The 20,269-nt window shown below is 35.2% G+C and overlaps 1 protein-coding gene across 1 annotated transcript; it reads right to left on the reverse strand.

The window, feature by feature from the left end:
• Nucleotides 1-1,136: 1,136 nt before the first annotated feature.
• On the reverse strand, nucleotides 1,137-1,883 carry LOC128862055 (uncharacterized). The gene is made up of 2 exons (XM_054100457.1): nucleotides 1,523-1,883; nucleotides 1,137-1,462 (listed from the first exon to the last, which is right to left on the reverse strand). The coding sequence occupies exons 1-2, from the start codon at nucleotides 1,639-1,641 to the stop codon at nucleotides 1,177-1,179; spliced, it is 405 nt and encodes a 134-aa protein (XP_053956432.1). The 5' UTR covers nucleotides 1,642-1,883; the 3' UTR covers nucleotides 1,137-1,176.
• Nucleotides 1,884-20,269: the final 18,386 nt, after the last annotated feature.

Raw genomic sequence — 20,269 nt, forward strand, 5'->3', positions numbered from 1 at the left:
GATCGATTGCTGTTCCATTTCGGCCATGCCTGTCTGCTTAGTTTGCATGTTGAGAGGTTTTGCCAACTTGTATTTACCTTATTGTTAGTTTCCCTATCTATCAGTAGTTTACAAGTGGCTAAAGGTCGTAAATAGCATAAGTTCTGGTTTAAGTTAGGCCACAGCCTGTAGCCCAAGAGTTAAGCTCACCTAGCGCCCTTTGAAGGATCCCGCTGATCGCATTAGGATACAGTCCTGACGCCATTAGCACCACATCATGTATGCACGTACAAATGTACTCGTATTCTTATATAGTACATATGTGAAAATTATTTGGCTATTTGTTTTTTGTTTGTTTTTTTCTTTTCTTTTCTTTTTGTTTACAAATATTCGTTATCTTTCCCAAATATTTGTTATCAACTTATCGTAAATTACTTTATTTTTATCAACATTATTTAAATCCAAGTGTGATTAGTTATAAATTTGTTTTTCTAGTAGACGCTAGTCTGGTGCGTAGTGGCTCACTAATGGTTGTTTACGTGGAGGTAATTAAATTAAGATATACATATGTAGGTATACAAACTTACGAGGTGTGACTGTTGAATGTCGCGACTGACGCCATAAAACTAAGGCCCCTATTATGAGTTGTATTCGATCTTCGATATTCGCTGGTTGTCGAAGATCGAAAATCGAATGTCAATTTGGTATTATGAGCGGTGCAACCCTATCGAAATTTTCGTTGTTTACCGAATTTAGAGTCGAATGCAATTTTGCTTTCGATCGTGTAGCGTATAGTGGGAAAACTTGTTAAAGTGTAAGTTGTTTGCGATTATTTATGGTTTTATAGTAACCAAATAATAAATATATACTAATTTTGTTAATATTATGCAGGGCGAAAGTCGTGAGTACCAAACAACAATTAGAAAGGCGAATCCACAATTCGCAAAAGGGATTTGCACCAAACTTCAAGCAGCAAAAAAATGGGAGGAATTTACAACGGAGCTGAATTGCTTGGGACCACCAGTGAGAACGGCAGCAAAATGGATTAAGCTTAATAATGGTTTTTTTTGCGATGTTTATAGAAATACATTTTCATATTTTTTTCGAATGACGAATAATTGAATAAAGAAAATTTATAACAAAAATAAAACAGAAAGTGTGGTGTAAAGGTTTCTATTTAATACTTTTTAGATTTTTCTATAATATTCTCAAAATTTCATTTCTTATGTTTTCTAATTCTCCGTTATTTGACTCCACTTCAATATCTTCAGCATCATCGTACACATTGGGTTGAGCAAGTCCTAGCATACCTTCATTACCAATACTCAATTGGTACGATCCCTGAGCACAAACTCGCAGAACTGTGGCTAGCTTTAAAATATTTGGAATCAATTTGGCTCGGGTGCACTGCTGCAACTGATTTTCTGTACTGGACAGTAGGTTCACAAACGGCTCTTTAGATAATCTAAAGTTCTTTAAAAATCTGTAAGGAAATTTCTGTAATATTAAGTACGTCAACACATTTTGAAAGCTCTAAATTTACTCAGTGGAAGCCATTTCTAAGTGGTTGGATGCGTCCCTCAACTGTTTCCTACTTCTAGCTAGTTCCACTAATCTTTCATCGTCCGATGAATCGTCGAACCACAACTCCGTTGTACTCATTTTCACAAAAAATACTTTTTTTACCTTTTAAAAATAATGTTAGCAAAGAATTTCAACACAATCGGTTTTTCTTTTATTTTGATTTGCTGTATCAGCTGAGAAAAAATTATCTATTGTAAATGCGTCGAGCGATCGAAATTCACAATAGTCCTATTCTTCAACGAATGAGCACCATAATACCAAATGAAAATTCGTTCGATCAGCACTTTCGACTACAGTCGAAGATCGAATGTTGCTCATAATAGGGGCCTAACTCTTTATTTTGAATTCATACATATCACCTTTAATACATACTATACCCTTCCTTCCCTATTCCTAAAAGTTTAAAAGCGAATCTTCCATTCCTGGGAACAACACCGTAAAGCTAGAACTTAAAAACCAAGCATTCCAGGCGCTATGGCTTTCAGCGCTTTATTCAGCTATAAGATTTGTCAACTGAATAAAGTGCTGAATGCCGAAGCGCCTGGATCGATATGGAGATATGGAGTTCTGGCTCAAGTCGTTTTTTTTTCTTTTATCACTTTTAATGAATTGTACCATATTGAATGCTGGTTAAAGAATATCATGTCGTTTTTCAGAGGGTCTTTCAAATCGCCAAATTGCCAAAAATATTGGTCGAGGTCCAAACGTTGTGGATTTTTACATGAAACAAGGTGCCTCGTGTGGTGAGAACAACAAAGGCAGAACTGCAATGGCTTTGACACCGGTAAAAACCTGAGCAATGGATGAAATTCCGCACTTTCAACAACAAAAATGAAAGAAATGGAAAATGTTGCAGCCAGCGAAGCTAAAAGCGCCACATTTGAAGCATAAAAAATTACAAAAACAAACACCTTTAAATAAATTTCGCAAAGAATGCCGCCTTGATTTTGCAAGGGACTACATGGCTTGGAGTTCTGTTACGAATAACGGATCGGTGTATGGAAAAAAGTAGTAGTAGTTAGTGACAAAAAAGAAGTTCAATCTGGATGGGCTACATGGATCTTCTTCTTCTTTCTTAGCATGACAGTGCATCTTTATCCAGATTTCTCGATCCACCTTCAATCGCTACCAGCTTTGTATGTTTATCTCTTTGGGGACATCGATACCCGAATCTATTCATATTTTCTTGGTCTCCCTTAGTTCGCTTCGCATATGGTTGCTTCTTCTTGAGGGCTCGTTTTGGTGCTCTTTGCCCTGACATTCTTTCTACGTGTCCAAGCCAGCGTATTAGTTGGGCTTTTGTGTATTTCATGATGTTTCGCCCCTTTTATGAGGTGTTCAAGTTCTAGATTGGATCGAATACGATGTGTGCCATCTGCCAACTTGATTGGGCCATATATTTTTCTCAAAATTGCCGGAAATTTTTCAAATGAAAAGCAGTCCATACAGTAAATAAATCAATTTAACAAGCAAGTATTTTATTATTTTATTTAATAAGAACTTTTCCAAATACGCAAATCCTCGGTAGCGCGCTTTAAGGCTCATAACACTCGCTTCAGATTAGCCTGAATAGCAGATTTGTATGCCCCTCACAAAGGTTGATTTTGAGTGGTCGATAGTTTTGACACTCCCAGCTGCTTCGCGGTAGATGACTGTCAGTTATTTTCAAAGTTCTGCACTTTACGCTTGAACTGGTAAGGAATTTGGCTGCTATTGACCATAGTGGTTAGGAAATCAATGTCCTAGAATCGTTGATGGTTGATGGTCTTATTTCTCTATAAGTCTTTTATGTATATTTCGCTATCAAATTAAAATGAGTAGGTCCAGGTCATCGGGACTTATGACTGATGAGCTGGCTACTCAGTGCATCCGCTGCTGCTTCTCGCAAAGCCAGAGTTCCTTTTGCTACTTGTGGTCAGGCATTGAATAGGTGAACGATGAGTCAACCTAAAGAACACTGAGTGGTAACACTCACATGCAACTTACATGAGATCCTTCTACCCACATGTGGATCGGAAGTGGTCGTTGGAGTTTCTAAGGCAAGTTTCTATAGATAAAGTTGGATATTCATATGGAGCTACTTAATGTAACTTTGAGTGGATATAATTACTATTTCCATGACTTAAGAACGGAGGTGAAGGTGGTGTTATGGTATGTGGACCAATATCGTACCATGGCGCGTTCGAATTGAAAATTGTAGACTATAAAATGACGGGAAACAGTTACAAAGCTCTTGGAGATTGAAAGATTTGGAGCTATTAATTAGATCAGTCTGCAGTACACACTTCAAGTGTGGTCAAAACGCGGATTGCGTCCCAAAAGGCTAATGAGAATGGGCAACAATTAGAAGACTAAAATGCGTTAACCCTTTGGGGACGCGTTAGGTATAGTAAAAGAGTCACGTTTTCATTCAAAGACATTGGGGCCATTAGCGATGAAGTCTTATCTTCCTTATAATGTAAACTTACGATGTGAGACGACGGTAGAGTCAGAACGCATTTCAGTTCTTCGATTCAGTCTCTCAGTGTCACTGATAGAGGAACCAGCAGGATTTTTATATATTTTATATTTTATCCTACGCACGATGGCTAAGCAATATAGAGATGATGCGTTAAATAGTGACAGTTCTGACGAATATTACTTTGTATATGATAAGACAGTGCAATAAGGAATCCACTGAGGTATTTGAACATTAGCAGTGATAGCTGATTGTTTATAATTATTTTTGACGTGATAACGTCTTACAATTCGATTTAGCCGGCTGCACACACCAAAAAATGCGGCGTTACCTTGCTTGAACTTCAAGCGAGAGCGCGGAACGAACGACAAAGAGCACAATCGGCCCCCGCGTTCGGCAACGTTCGACTTCTGGCACTCTCCTACTTGAGTGAGCATATACATATATGTATATATGTATATGCGCATATGTACATATTAAATTCACATATTATATTTGTATTTGCATATGCCTTCTTCCCGTGTGCATGGTAATGAACCGTTTCTCTGTTGAGAATAGGACGATGATAGGAAAAGTAGGAAATGAAAGGGGGTGTTTCGAGTGTAATGTGTCTTGGAAAAAGCAAATCGATGGTGTTGCCTCTTAGAGTTGCTGACTTATTAACGTCTGATGCACAATCGAAATTGAACATATCTTTCATGAATTTGATAAATGTTTCGTCATTTTTCACGTTTGTGTAAATGTAACTTGATCAATTCCATTGCGATTCCATTTACCTCCTCTATATCCATACAAAATATCTATCAAACAAATAAAATTAAAATTTTCTTTTGAAAAATGCAACCATTCCATCAGTATTTTCTTATGACGTTGTCACGTTAAACTATCGTCAGTAAACCGACTTTACAGACAACCTCTTTTTTAATTTTATGAAAAAAATTTCCTCTGTTTAATTAAGCCTTAATTTTTGTAACGTTCAATGTATTTATTTTCTTTACTGTCCCCAAAAGGTTAATTCGCATCATTAAAATGGCCTGATCTGAAATTTCATAAGGCTTTCTGAAGAATTTGTACAAATCCATTCATCAACGTATTTACGAAGTAATTTATAATCAAGGTGGCAGCACAAACTATTTAACTTTAAATAATATTAAATGTAAAAAAACAAATTCCTATATTTGTTACTATTTTTTCTTATTTGGCTAGTGCCTCTATTCAAGTAAACCAATCAAACAAGCACAATATAACAACTGCTGAAATTTTACTGCTGCGAAATACCGTTAGATAGAATATGTTGATGCATGTTTATTTTCGAGCAAAATACAGTCTTTACTTGAATTATCAGAAACGGATTCACTTGGATTACTAGATCAAATACGGTTGCTTTAGTAGCCATTTTCTTCCATAAAAATGATCGCCTTTAAGGGGTTACAGAATGTTCAAAAAATCAATTTTTTTTTACAGATTATTATTCCTTATAGTTTTAGGCGTATTTCTGTGGAAGTCGATTGTAAAAATTTCCCATAGAGGCAAAGTTATGGTAAAAAATGAAAGTTTAAACTCGTTTTTCTTGAAACTACCTTTTCCGGCACGGTCTGCATGATAGGTCATACAGTTTTTAATATTTTTTGATCCATTTTTTTTAATATTTGAAAGTGTTTTCTATATATTCTGTCGAGCCGGACTTTTGATATTTTTATTAAAAAATTTTATAAATATAATTAAAGTGTGACATTTATGACGTAAAACGCGTACTTTTTTTAAATGCCGTAAATTGCAAAATTTTTCGAAATTGAGAAATCCGACTCGACAGACTATAACTAAAACTTTATTTTACAACAATTTTTTTACATTTTACAGATCCATCAACATTTCAAGGAGAAATGATGCAGACCGTGGAGCAACTTTTTTTCATTGTACTTTTGGATATCACGTGACTATATACAGTTTGTGTGTTTATTTAATAACTGTTGGCGCCTAATAGTCGTAGACAAGTACAGTAATGGAATGTGTGTATACATTTTTTGTTAGCTTTTTTAATTGTTGTTGGAATTCTCGATCAAAGCTAAAATTTTAAATTTTTCTTCACTATGCAAAGATATTCTTGACAAACTAATTTTTGTAAAGAATTTTTTTTATTTTATATATTTATTTATTTATTAGAAATATAATTATAAATAACTATATTACATTACGAAAGGCACTAGTAGCTAGGACTATCGGCCTGAGAATTTTTTTTAACTCTTTATTATTGATTCTATTTCAATTTAAAATATTTACAATTTATCTTTCTTTTCATCACTACCACTATATCTACCACTACATACATTGATTTAAAAAATTAACTCGTAAAGAAAAATTGAAATAATCTTTCTTATAAAGTTTAAGTACTAAAAACAATGTGTAAATTTTTTTATATTTATTTCTATTATTATCCCTTCTAAAAATAGTTTTTCTTTTAGCGCATTTTTGGCGCTGCTGGACGTATGTAACCCCTTAATCAAGTGAACCGGACTGTACTTTTCCACGTCATTTGCATATATGTATGTAAATATGGTAATATACTGTACTTCAAGCGAAAAAGGCTCATTATTCTATACACAAATATATTTTTCTCATATTTGCAAGGTCATAGTAAAAACAACGTTTAGTTACTGCTTATTGATTATTGCTGTAAAATTATACTGAAGCACAAAGGTAAGAATGTTTTACTAAATACACAGCCACAGCAAACGCAAAAAGAAAAACCATTTGCCATACGCTGTCTTTGACAATTTTTCGCGGTAAGCCATTGTAAGTGCTCGCGAATGGACTACCTCCATCGCTTTTCGCATTTATGAGCGATCCATGTTGGCAATGTGCGGACTTCTCATATTTTAGTGTTGAAAAGACAATGTGCTACCGCCGATTTTCAGTATTTAATCCCTTTTATTTTTACCTTTATTCTTTCCATCTTAGCGCACATATGTATGTACATGCATACACAATTCTGAAAATGAAAAGGTCTACATTTTACAATATCTTTAGTTGAGTCCCTAAATTTCAAGGTAGACGTTATGAGCTATCTCGTCACGGGTATTGCAAATTAGCTGTACCGTGAAAATACCCAACTCTGCTAAATTTAGGTTTCGAGTTGCCTTTTGTTTCGCTTTCCAGGAAAAAAATTAGTTAGTCGTTAGGTTATTAAGTTTTCGGAAATGATGTCCAATACATTAAAACTAAAAACATAGTATTAAGAATTCGCTTAAGTACTAAATAAGTAAGTAAGTAATAGCATTGACAGACGGCGGCATTAAACCGGGCCAACGAGACAGTTAATCTGATTAAAATTGTAGTGTGACAGATGGTTGTTACGCGGATTAGTGAACAGCTGGCTTGTTCATTGGATAGATTTGACAGCAAAAGATGGACGCAGGCTACAAAGACGAGCATAAGCTGCCCTGATACTAAAAAATATTTATTTATTTAAAAAAAAAGTCTTAAAGTCCGAAATATCAAAACAATTAATTAAATTTCGTAAAATTCTTAAAATATTCTGGCCAAATATTATCTCGAATGCTGACTTATGGGCCAGAATCCAGCAGAAGCCAATAGTATTGGAGATCCGAAATAGAAAATGGGGCTGGATTGGCCATGTCCTACGCAGAGAGCCATCATTTAACAAGGACCGCCATTGATTGGAACTCCCAAGGAAGCCGCAGACATTGAATATCAGAGTCAAAAACTCGTGACATGCGTCTTAGCTTGAATGAAGTTAAAGATTGCCGCAAAGCAGGCCAGAATGGAAAAAATTCGTTGTGGTCCTATGTTCCACACTGGAACTCTAGGAATTTATGATGATGATGAATGCAATTTCGAACCATGTTGCAATAATATGATAAGCTTCCCTTAGTAAGCAGCTTTCGCGTTCCCCCTGGACAAATCGGCCCCCTTAGCAAGACACTGGGTTGCTAGCTCTAGAAATTTTCAGTAAAAATGGAGGAAAAGCAAAATGTGTAGAAAAAATATTTCATTTTCAAGATAGGCTGCTTACGAGCTGCAACACGTTCCAGAGTTTGTATCGGTATGTTCAGAACCTGGTATGACATGGAATACATCCTGACGTACCGTTTAAGCTTGGGGAAGATAGAGTAATTGAGGCAAGACGAGATACACTAATGGAGAATTAAAAAAAAAATTATTTCTTACGATGTGTTGATTTTGAAAGAATTTATCTTTTGCAAAGAGCCAGCATTTCCCAAAACATTACAACAGGGAGAATAATTGGATAGTCCCGACGTGATCGATAGCATTGCAGTCTTCATTATAAGAAAGTTGGGATTGACGTAATTTGTTTCCAATGAGTCTACCTTGACATGAGCGGATGAAGTGTACAGAGGAGGCTTAGCAAAGCACAGTACCAGCTTTCTAAGTTTTGTTAAAAAAATGGAGCTACTATTGAAAAGTGTTAACGGTACAACTATTCGGCATGCGGCAGCTACTGGGAAAAGCTTATTGCGTGTCCAGAGCACTTGAATGCCAGCGCCAACGACAAGAAGCTGGTTTTAAAACAGGAATGTGGTTAGTAATCTAAGAATTATCGAGACTTCAAGGTCAAAACTCTATGCGTACATTCTGTTAAAATAAAATCTGGAACTGTTCATATAACAAGCGTCTGCGACAGTCAACCGCAGTTGTGCTCTGCGACTTTCACTATGGATAAAAATATCGAACAAAGAATTTGTCTTAAATTTTTTTAAACGGGATTTCGTGTGTCGAATCGTTGAAAATGTTGCAGAAAGCCTATGGCGAGTGTGCTTTATCAAAAACACGGCTCTACGAGTGGTATAAGGGCCGAGGGCACTTACTAACCCTTGGCGAAAAGAAGAGACCTATTGTATAACTAAAAAAGAAAAGGGGCTGAACATAATTGGAATTTTGCTGATTATGTGTACGTTTTTACAATGCTAACTACAATTCTATATGCCCTGCTGCCAGAGAATGATAGATGAAATTAACATATGGTGGATCCATTCAATGGTATCTCGAAGATGGCTTACAGATGGCAGCGTATTCTTACTACATCTACGGTGTTTAATAGTTGAATCCCTCCTATTAGAGAGGCAAAACTTCAACCAAGTCCAAGGCTGGCTCAATACATTTGCGCTTGTTGAACTTTGATTTCATATTTTACCTCTTCAGCTCTGGAATCATCTCTAGATTGTTATCGTAACATATCCTTAACGGCGCCCCACAAAAAATAGTGAAAGGAGTAAAATTTTAGATGCTTTTAGATGCCCAATTGACGTCATCGTTTCGGCTAGTTATTCGATTTTCGAATGCTTTGAATATTGTCCAGTTTTGTTTAAGCGAACAGCGAGTCTTTTTATGAATGTTTATCCTTGAACTGCATTATTGACACATCAGGGATATGAGCTTAGCTGTCAAAGTAAAAAAATCGATAGCTCAAACTGTTGTTCCACCCTGTATACACATGCATACATATGTACATACGCATTTACAAAAGCACTCGCAGGCATGTATGTAAATGCGCACAATGGAGGAATTTAGTTAGTACCTTTAAGTACAAAAATTTACGCACCACTGTACGAATTTGCCTATTGACTAAAACTGCGAAATGGGTAGTCCTCCGGTGCAGCAAACAGCTAAGCACAAAAACAAATCAATATTACAGTTACCTGATAAATTTCTCAAGTTAACCATAAACCGAAATGAAAGATTAATGAATTCCGCGCGTTGATTGGCCAGCGCTGCTCTGCTTATTGCAATCCCTAACACGAGCGCGCTTGCACATAAAAGCCCGACCGACCAGGACAAAAATTGTCAGTCGTAGCATTGCATTTCAGCAACTAACTACAAAGTGATTATCATAGGAATTTGCGACAAATAAATTTTGTGTTGGTGAAATCATAAAATTCTAAATGTCGAAGAAAGTCCGTACACCGGCTCAGTAAGCATTTGTTAGCTAGAACTCCATTTCAAGGTGTTATGGCGCTCGCCGCTCTATTCAGTTAGCATATTTTTTTGTTAGCTTGACAGAGCCTTGAAAGCCACAACGCCTGGAATGCTCGGTATGGAGTTCTAGCACAAATCAACACTTTGACCGGTAAAAGGACAGAAAATGGCTTTAAAGATATTGCGTCCAGTACTCGAGCCAACATCATCGACCAAAGTAATTATCGAAGCCCACAAATCGCCTGAGAAGCGGAAAAGTGACGAAACTGGCGTTTATATGGACTCACAACGATGGCGCATTCACCACTTGTCCAACACCAGCGTAGAAGAGTTTGAGAACGGACTCAAAGAATTCGCCGGGTTGGCGGCTGTATCTGCTGAAGGAGGCGATCGCTGCCGAATAATGGGTTGTAGATTGCTGGTTGATGTTCGTGGATATTGGGGCATGCTACTGACAGGCCACCAGCATGTGATAGGACCTAGTACGTCCGTTAAACCGCACCAAATCTAATCATATTGTGGAATCCTTAATGGTATGTGGTACAGCTAAGCGTGAAAGTACTGCGGTGATACAGTGTAACTGACAACAAATACATAAATCGATACGATTTGGAGCCCTTAATCGTTCACGTAGTGGACTGGCCAAACTCAAACTAATCCTCGATGATAATTTGAAAGCTTTAATATGTAAAACAAATAGTTTTAGAAGTAAGTTCGTACCTGATTATAATAAGAGAAAAATCATATATTTTTACATAAAATTTTAGTTTTAGAAGAACGTCAGTACCTGATTATAATAAGAGAAAAATCATATATTTTTGCATAAAATTTTAGTTTTAGAAGGACGTCAGTACCTGATTATAATAAGAGAAAAATCATATATTTTTGCATAAAATTTTAGTTTTAGAAGGACGTCAGTACCTGATTATAATAAGAGAAAAATCATATATTTTTGCATAAAATTTTAGTTTTAGAAGAACGTCAGTACCTGATTATAATAAGAGAAAAATCATATATTTTTGCATAAAATTTTAGTTTTAGAAGGACGTCAGTACCTGATTATAATAAGAGAAAAATCATATATTTTTGCATAAAATTTTAGTTTTAGAAGGACGTCAGTACCTGATTATAATAAGAGAAAAATCATATATTTTTGCATAAAATTTTAGTTTTAGAAGAACGTCAGTACCTGATAATTATAAGAAAAAAAGTTATATATTTTTGCATAAAATTTTAGTTTTAGAAGAACGTCAGTACCTGATTATAATAAGAGAAAAATCATATATTTTTGCATAAAATTTTAGTTTTAGAAGGACGTCAGTACCTGATTATAATAAGAGAAAAATCATATATTTTTGCATAAAATTTTAGTTTTAGAAGGACGTCAGTACCTGATTATAATAAGAGAAAAATCATATATTTTTGCATAAAATTTTAGTTTTAGAAGGACGTCAGTACCTGATTATAATAAGAGAAAAATCATATATTTTTGCATAAAATTTTAGTTTTAGAAGGACGTCAGTACCTGATTATAATAAGAGAAAAATCATATATTTTTGCATAAAATTTTAGTTTTAGAAGAACGTCAGTACCTGATTATAATAAGAGAAAAATCATATATTTTTGCATAAAATTTTAGTTTTAGAAGGACGTCAGTACCTGATTATAATAAGAGAAAAATCATATATTTTTGCATAAAATTTTAGTTTTAGAAGGACGTCAGTACCTGATAATTATAAGAAAAAAAGTTATATATTTTTGATATTTTTGTTTTAAATAAAACCGTTATTGCTGTTAAATCGTAAAATGCTTGGATTTATTTTTATTTGGGTTGGTGTACTTTTCTGTCGACTATGGCTTTTGGTTAACCATCATCTACAGTGGTAAAAAATTTACCCTGGTATCAAAATTTTACTGAAACGTAAATTTTGTTCTTACATATGTATAACGTATTCTAAGTTTGTTAGTTGCTAGGTACGCATACGCTCTGCCCGTGTTTTACGCGCACGTCCGCATATCTGCTTCTTCCAGTTGTTCAGAGACTAACATTTTAATCTGCGATTTCATTCCCAGTAATTTCTATGTGCCCTGGAGGCTATAGGATACGTACCTGGTTATGGTAATCTAAGATATTCAGCTTATCAAGACATTCCAGCACCAGGTTTGATGTAGTCGAGTCTTCATTGTAGCCTGGCTATCAGTGAGGATAGCTACATATGCCTTTGTTGTTATAGTTGCATTCAAATTCAAGTTCAAAATTAAAGTGATCGCCTTTTTCTATTGCATCAACTTTCGTTTGAAATATATTGGTAATCTTCCCTTGCGTTTCCGGGTGTATTTACACCGATTCTGATCCTCCATCTTCCTCGGTAAGCGATCCCTCCGTGTACCATTTTAACATGTTCTGAATTTTTTTGTAAGTTTTAGATAAACTTTTATTGTTTGTTATTAATTTTAAAATATATTTTATGCAGTTGGAAGTTTTCTTCTTTTGCCAACTTAGTTTTCGGTACTGAAAATCTTGGTGATAAGAAACCCTCCTAACACTTCTAGATAAATTGAACGAGTACACAATATTATAAACTTTCATGTACATTTTCAGCTTTTTCAATAGTTTTTCTAATTTTCATCGGTAAGTTTACATAAAACCCCATTTTCACGTATAAATCGCCAGTTCTAAGTGCTTTCTGATCTCAACTTGTGGAAATAGCACTAAGCACTTAACCTTGGTTCCTTTTATATATTATATAAAGGGTGGTTAAGTTTCAAGGACCGGTGTTGATTTTGAATAAAATTCAATTTTTTTAGAAAATTATTGTCATTTCTTTTTATTATAATAATATTGGTATAGCTCAATTACGTATGGAACAAAATATCGGCCAAATAGCCGCCGCGGTCTCGGCAGCACACCTCCATCCGATGGTCCAAATTTTCGATGACGCTGAGGCATAATTGAGGTTCTATGCCGTTAATGTGCCGAATTATCTCATCCTTTAGCTCTTAAATTGTTGCTGGCTTAGCGACGTACACCTTTTCTTTCAAATAACCCCAAAGAAAGAAGTCCAACGGTGTCGTTGACGCTTAGGTGTGGTTCACATTCAACATCGGTCCTTGAAATTTAACCACCCTTTATATATAACTTAGCGCTTGATTTTCAAAAAATCATCAAAAGCGTTTTTTTTCTTTTTTTTAAATTTATGTCAAGGATGAAAACAAAAAATTTCGGAAAAATGAGGAGAATTTATTCGAGTTTCAATTTCTGTGTGATCATACATTGGTTGTTGAGAGAGATATCAATGATCGAAGACGAAACGATAATTTTCTATTCAAAATTGGTCCTAACGATCTACAAAAACCAAAACCCAACTTGATGCTGCATAAATAAGTTATCCGGTCCAAGCAGTGGTTTAGGCAGAAAAAAATTTCCAAGCTTGTTAACTTAAAACAAAAAAAAATGTTTCTTTTAATATTTTTTAACACCAAGTATGTATTAGAATAGCTGATACTCGTTGGAGTGACATTTTTTCGTCAAAATATCTGAAAATTAGAGACTTAAAGCTTCACATTGAACTCACGTGCCCCCAGCTTTTTGGAAAACCTCTAAATTTTGGGAAAAACTTGTTGATTCCTTAATTACTCCCAAAAGTGTATAATAAGCAATCTATTAGAATGCATTTTTTTACTAGAAAGAACTAAACTTGCCATTAAATACGAAACACAGTTTCATTTAAATGACATCCACAGCTGGCTTAATACATTTTCACGAGTTTGGGCACTTATATAGACCTTGGTGAGCTTGGATTTCATATTTCAACTCTTCAACTCTAGAACCATCTCTAGATTCTTAGCGTAACATATCCTCAATGGCGCCTCACAAAAAAGGGAGAGGAGTGAAATCACAGCTTTTACATGCCCCATTGACGTCACCGTTTCGGCTGATTATTCGATTTTCGAATGCTTTGATTATTTTCCAACTTTGTTCAAGCGAATAGCGAGCATTTTTATAAATTTCTACCCAGCATTTCAGCATTTAGCTGTCAAAGTAAAAAATCGATAGTTCAAACTTGAAATGTTGCTCTACCCTGTATATACACACACACATACACATTTACAAAAGCACTCGCAGGCATGCAAAATGCACACAATGAAGAAATTTAGTTAGTACCTTTAAGTACAATTTACGCATCTTTGTACGAACTTCCCTTCTCAGTAAAACCGCGAAGTGGGTTTCCCTCCGGTGCAGCAAATAGCTAAACACAAAAACAAATCAATGTCACAGTTACCTGACAAATTCTCAAATTAGCCTAACAACGAAATGTAATAAATCCCGCGCGTTGATTGGCTAGCGCTGCTCTGCTTATTGCAATCACTAACACGAGCGCGCATGCACAAACGTGCACATAGAAATCTGCCATACCAAGGGGCAGAACATCAGTCTTAGCAATGCATTTCGGCAACGAACTGCAACAAAGTAAACTTAGGAATTTGTGACAAATAAATTTTATAAAATGTTGACGTGATTAACGTCTTATTATTCGATTAGCCGGCTGCACACACCGAAAAATTCGGTGTTACCTTGCTTGAACTGCAAACGAGAGCGCGGAATGAACGACAAAGAGGCACAATCGGCCCCCGCGTTCGGCAACGTTCGACAACTGGCTCTCTCCTACTTGAGTGAGCATATATATGAATGTACATGCGCATATGTACATATTTCTCTGTTGATATTAGGACGATGATAGGAAAAGTAGGAAATGAAAGGGAGTGTTTCGAGTGTAATGTGTCTTGTAATTTTTTACGTTTGTGTAAATGTAACTTAATCAATTCCATTGCGATTCTATTTACCTCCTTCTCTATATCCATACAAAATATCTATCAAACAAATAAAATTAAAATTTTCTTTTGAAAAATGCAACCAGTATTTTCTTACGACGTTGTCACGTTAAACCAACGTCAGTAAACCGACTTTACAGACAACCTCTTCTTTATAAAACTAAGAGCACAAAATGCAATTGCTTATGCGTGGCTTTGAAACTGGCGATGTTAAGGCACAAATCGTTCAATCTCATGGCTTGAAAACGAAAGAAATCATATTGAATTGTGAAGGAATGCTGCTGTGACCTCGTTGCCATCATACGAGTTAGATATGACAGTACCAATGTTGGGTGGTAAAGTGCACAGTTCTTTAGCGCGTGCCGGAGAGGTCAGAGGGCAAACACCCAAGGTGGAGAAACAGAAAAAGAAGAATAATACAGGTCGTGCTAAGCGAAGGATGCAATACAACCGCCGTTTCGTGAACGTTGCTCCAGATAAAAGACTTGAGTCTGAGTTTCGATTCCAAACTTAACTTTTGTGGAGTATGTGGATCTTATTTTGTCTAAAGCATTCTTAATTTAAAGCATTGGGTTTATTCATAGGAACTGCGAAGAGTTCTTTATATACAATGTCCTTAAAGGTTTAGTAGCCTATAGTGAAAGTTACGATATGCTAAACCTTCATTATCCCAAATGTGCATTGCGTTAGAATTTTTACGGTCGCTGTACCAGGCAGTCGAAAAGAGGAGCACCCCCCAGTGACCTTAATCGTCTAGCTGCCAAACCCGGACATTTACAGAGAAAGTACTCAACGGAATCCTTCTCTGAAAGATCCCACAGCTTCGTTATCTACGAAATAGGAGATCGTATCTCTCTACTGAACTCACTTAACGAACAATTTTCTTGCGAAAGTAACAACCAAAGGCCTCTTCTATTCGTCACTTCTCTGCTCCCTATCTCTCTGTTCGATTAATTTGACGAAAAATTTGCATGCGAAAGCAACAACAAAAGGCCTTTTATATTCGCCACTTCTCTGCTCGATTAATGTGACGAAAAATTTACATGCAAAAGCGACAGCAAAAGGCCTCTGCTCGACTAACTTAGCGAAAAATTTGCATATGAAAGCAACAACAAAGTTATCGGGTCGATGCGCCGCTAGCGAGTGTGGCTATAACTCATTAGACTGGTATAGCGCACTGCCTTACCAACACATTTCATTTAAAGCAGCTCCCTTCCCGCGTTGCCAACATATGTTCATTTCTACCAGTTGCTTCATCTATTCGCCACTTTCTAACGCTTGGCGAAAAGAAGAGGCCTTATGATTTTGAACTCTTTTTTCACATACAGTTTGTGGATTACCCTTCCAAAATTGCAGCTCTTTGATTATTCGAGCATATTTTCTGAAAAGCACTAAGTTTTACTTCAGATTAGTTCAAGAATGATGGAGTGAGAGATTGCCCCATCCGAATTCACTGTGTCGTAAGAGTCCATGAATAAACGAACAAAAGGAAGGGTGAATAAGAAGGGAGGCTTAATATTAATTTGTGCTTACACAATTTAACACACGGCACTTCGTTTGCATTAGTTTGTGTAGTTTAGATCTCACAAATCACAATATTACTACGTCCTTCATGAATTTTGACAAACATGGAATTTCTCCTACTTTAGTCTGTTTTGTATTGCGAAGGTAGCTGACGTTAGACTTATCAAAATCGCTAAAAATGAAGTAACTGTAATGAAGTAACCACCTATGGTACTTAATTCACCTTCAGTTTAGTTTAGTTCAAATTTACAACAAACTAAACAAAGTATATGGAGTTTCCGCTACTTCAGCCATTTCGCTGCCAGTTAGGCTCTTAAAGGGTTATATACAGTTTTTACCAGATTTTTTTCTGAGAAAACTTTTAAATTTATTGATCTAAAAATTTGTACACATATTATGTTATCTTTTAACTGTATTTTAAGACTTATATATATATGTATATATGTATATCTATACTAATATTATAAAGAGGAAAACTTTGTTTGTTTGTTTGTAACGAATAGGCTCAAAAACTACTGGACCGATTTTAAAAATTCTTTTACCATTCGAAAACTACATTATCCAAGAGTAACATGGATTACATTTTATTTTGGAAAAAAATAGGGTTCCGTAAGATATTTGGATTTTTCGGACACAAACTGAAAAAAATCGGGAGAGGTACTAAATTCTGCTTTTCAAAACTCTTTTGCATGAAAATTCTGTAAAAATCAAAAAAAAAATTCTGTCCAGCCTAAATTCTTTTGGTTCAATATTCTGTATTTAAAATTCTGTATGATCAAAATGATGGAGAACTGAAATTCTGTATATTAAAATTCTGGAATCAAAATTATTTTCGATCAAAATGCTGTAACAATATAACCAAATAAGCAGATAACCTAATAAGCACGCTTACCTGAATAGCACATTTATTTTATGAATAATGGAATTCTGATTTTTTAGAAACAATGGTATATATACATATCAATACATCAATTAAAGAAAAATTCAAAAATTCATTCAAAACAAAAGTTATTACATTATAATGGCGAAACAATTATTATATTATTAAATTTTTAGCAATTCGCTTTATAAAAGAAACATGCCTTAATATAAGCCTTTTTTGTTATTCTTTTAATTCTGTTGTTTGCTTTTACAGCCTTCTTCGTTTGACTAATTTTGTGACCATTTTGAATTTTAGCTAGTTGTGCTTTCGCACAAACCAGCTCGCCTTTTAGATCATTAATTAGTTTGTACAACCCTGAGTTTCTTTTCCCAACAATAACTTTTAGCCGTCGATGCCAAGCCTCAATACTGTTTTGCGTTCTGGGGAAAGCGATATTGGACTCATCGAGCACTGACCAAAATTTTGGTGGGTATTTTGGTATACAATGAAAGAATGGGAATTGATTAAAACAGTTAGGTATTTGAACGAAGTATACAGAAAATATTGCAATTATTCTACAATATATTTTGTCTGAAGCTATAAATACATACAAACATATGTATATTTGCTTTATGTAAATCTGTTTTGATAATATAGGAAACCATATGGGTCAAGACAAGTCTTGTATTGGCAGTATTTTGTTTTGCAAAACTCTATATTGAAAAATCGGAAGAGCATATGGAAAAATAAAAAAGTGCGCACTTTTTTTATTTATCCATATGCTCTTCCGATTTTTCAATACAGAATTTTGCAATGCAGAATTTTGACAATACATAATTTTGATTTACAAAATTTTAAATTACAGTGTTCCGCAATACAGAATTTTAACATTACAGAATTTTGCATTACAGATTTTTGAATACAAAATATTGAATACAAAATTTTAAATACAGAATTTTGAACCAAAATCATATTGTACCCAACCCAAAAAAATCTTATACATATATAAAATAAAGTCAACTTTTTGTGTGTGTTCGCTAACCGGCCGTGTCTGCACCGAATTAAACCAAACTTACACACAATGTTAAGAAGGTATTGAAGATGATTTCCGTATAGTTTGGATACCTATTGGTGGATAGGGCTCGAGATATAGGTCAAAACGTGGACCCGGGTAACCTTTGGTTTGTGTATGTACAATATGGATATCAAATGAAAGCTGTTGATAAGTGCTTTAATACGGGGTAATTTTCATACCTATTGATGACTAGGGTCTCGAAATATATGCCAAAACGTGGACCCGCCGTGTCTTTGCAATTAAACCAAACTTATGCACTTTGTTAAGTAAGTATTGAAAATGGGTTTCGTAAAGTTTGGTTGTAATTCGGAGCACTGGCAACGGGTACAGCGTTCTTTTGAACCAGCCATAATGTCGCTTACTTTTTTAACGCTTGGGGCGGAACTGAACTGTCAAATTGACAGTGTGAGTTACAATCTTTCTGATTTGGATGCCATAAGGAAAAAAAGTAAGTGCAACATGTAAAAATTGTTTGTGAATTTTTTTGGAGTGGATTTTGGAACAGTGAATAATTTCTTACGAAATTTGAGAATTTAATGTGAAATCAGAATGAAATTAGGTGTTCGTGGAAAAAACAATTTTTTTCGTTTTTTTTTTTTTTGAAAAATATAAATGGATAATGGTTAAAAAAGCTCCAATGCTTAATAAAACATATAAATTGAAACGAAAAATTCATGGATGATCAGGAAAAAAGACGGTTCTTTATTCATATGCGTTGATTTGAAATTTAAAAACAATCTTCTTTTTTCCTGATTTTCAATTTATATTTTATATTTACTCAAAAACAAATAGAAAAACAAAAAAATATTGTTTATGCCAAAGCGCTTGAATAAAGAATAAAGAAATAAATAATATGAAAACCATATATTTTCTGTTCTAAACCATATCTATTCTATTTTAGTGTGCCCAGCGAAGGGGGCCGGGTTTGCTAGTATATATATAATTGGCGCGTACACCCTTTTTGGATGTTTGGCCGCGCTCCTCCTCCTATTTGTGGTGTGCATCTTGATGTTGTTCCACAAAAGGAGGGACCTACAGTTTCAAGCCGACTCCGAACGGCAGATATTTTTATGAAGAGCTGTTTCATAGCAGAAATACACTCGGAGATTTGCCATTGCCTGCCAAGGGGCGACCGCTATTAGAAAAATGTTTTTATTAATTTTGGTGTTTCACCGAGATTCGAACCTATGTTCTCTCTGTGAATTCCGAATGGTAGTCACGCACCAACCCATTCGGCTACGGCGGCCGCCGTAAGACTTAGTATTAGTAAAAATATATATTTGGAAGGGATCTACATCTGATCTCCGGGAGCTCCTCTCCAAAAAGTCGTTTTACGGTGACCACTATATCTCTGAACTGGATCCTCTGAGATTAAAAAACCAAACAGATTTCGTTAAGGTAATGTTAAATCTAGTAATTAATCGAAGGAATAAAGCAAAATGGCGGTTTCTAAAAACAAAATCGATTTTTGGCCAAAACTTTGACCTTAAATTGTTCATAAAAAAAAATCTATCGTCGATTAATTCCTAAAAAATATATTTATATATGAGCCTCTTGTTAAAATTTGGTTTAATCGGTTTAGCCGTTTTCGAGTAATATTGGTCACCGACTTTGAAAACACGATTTTGAGAAAAACGCGTTGTACTTTCAAGCTCTCTGAAACGCCTTTTCAAATTTGCGTGTAACTTCAAAAATATTCACCGGAACGATATTAAATTTTCTGCGGCAGCTAATCAGTTGAACAATCAAAAAAGAAACAGGGTGGGAAAATTGCTGTAATTGTTGAGCGCGATGAACAAACCCATAGACCGTTTCGAAAGAAAGTCCGAGAGACCAAAAGCAGAAAGATGCCAGACGAATATTTTTAAATAAGTATGCGGATAAAAGTGCTGCAATTCGGCGACGGCGCAGACTGTGCAATTTCTACACCAGCCAATCATAAATTCTCTTGTAATTAACTAATTGAGGGGTTAGGGGTAGTCAGAGGAGCGAAAAAATA

Source organism: Anastrepha ludens, chromosome 4, assembly GCF_028408465.1.
Source record: "Anastrepha ludens isolate Willacy chromosome 4, idAnaLude1.1, whole genome shotgun sequence".
NCBI classification, from domain to species: Eukaryota; Metazoa; Arthropoda; class Insecta; order Diptera; family Tephritidae; genus Anastrepha; species Anastrepha ludens.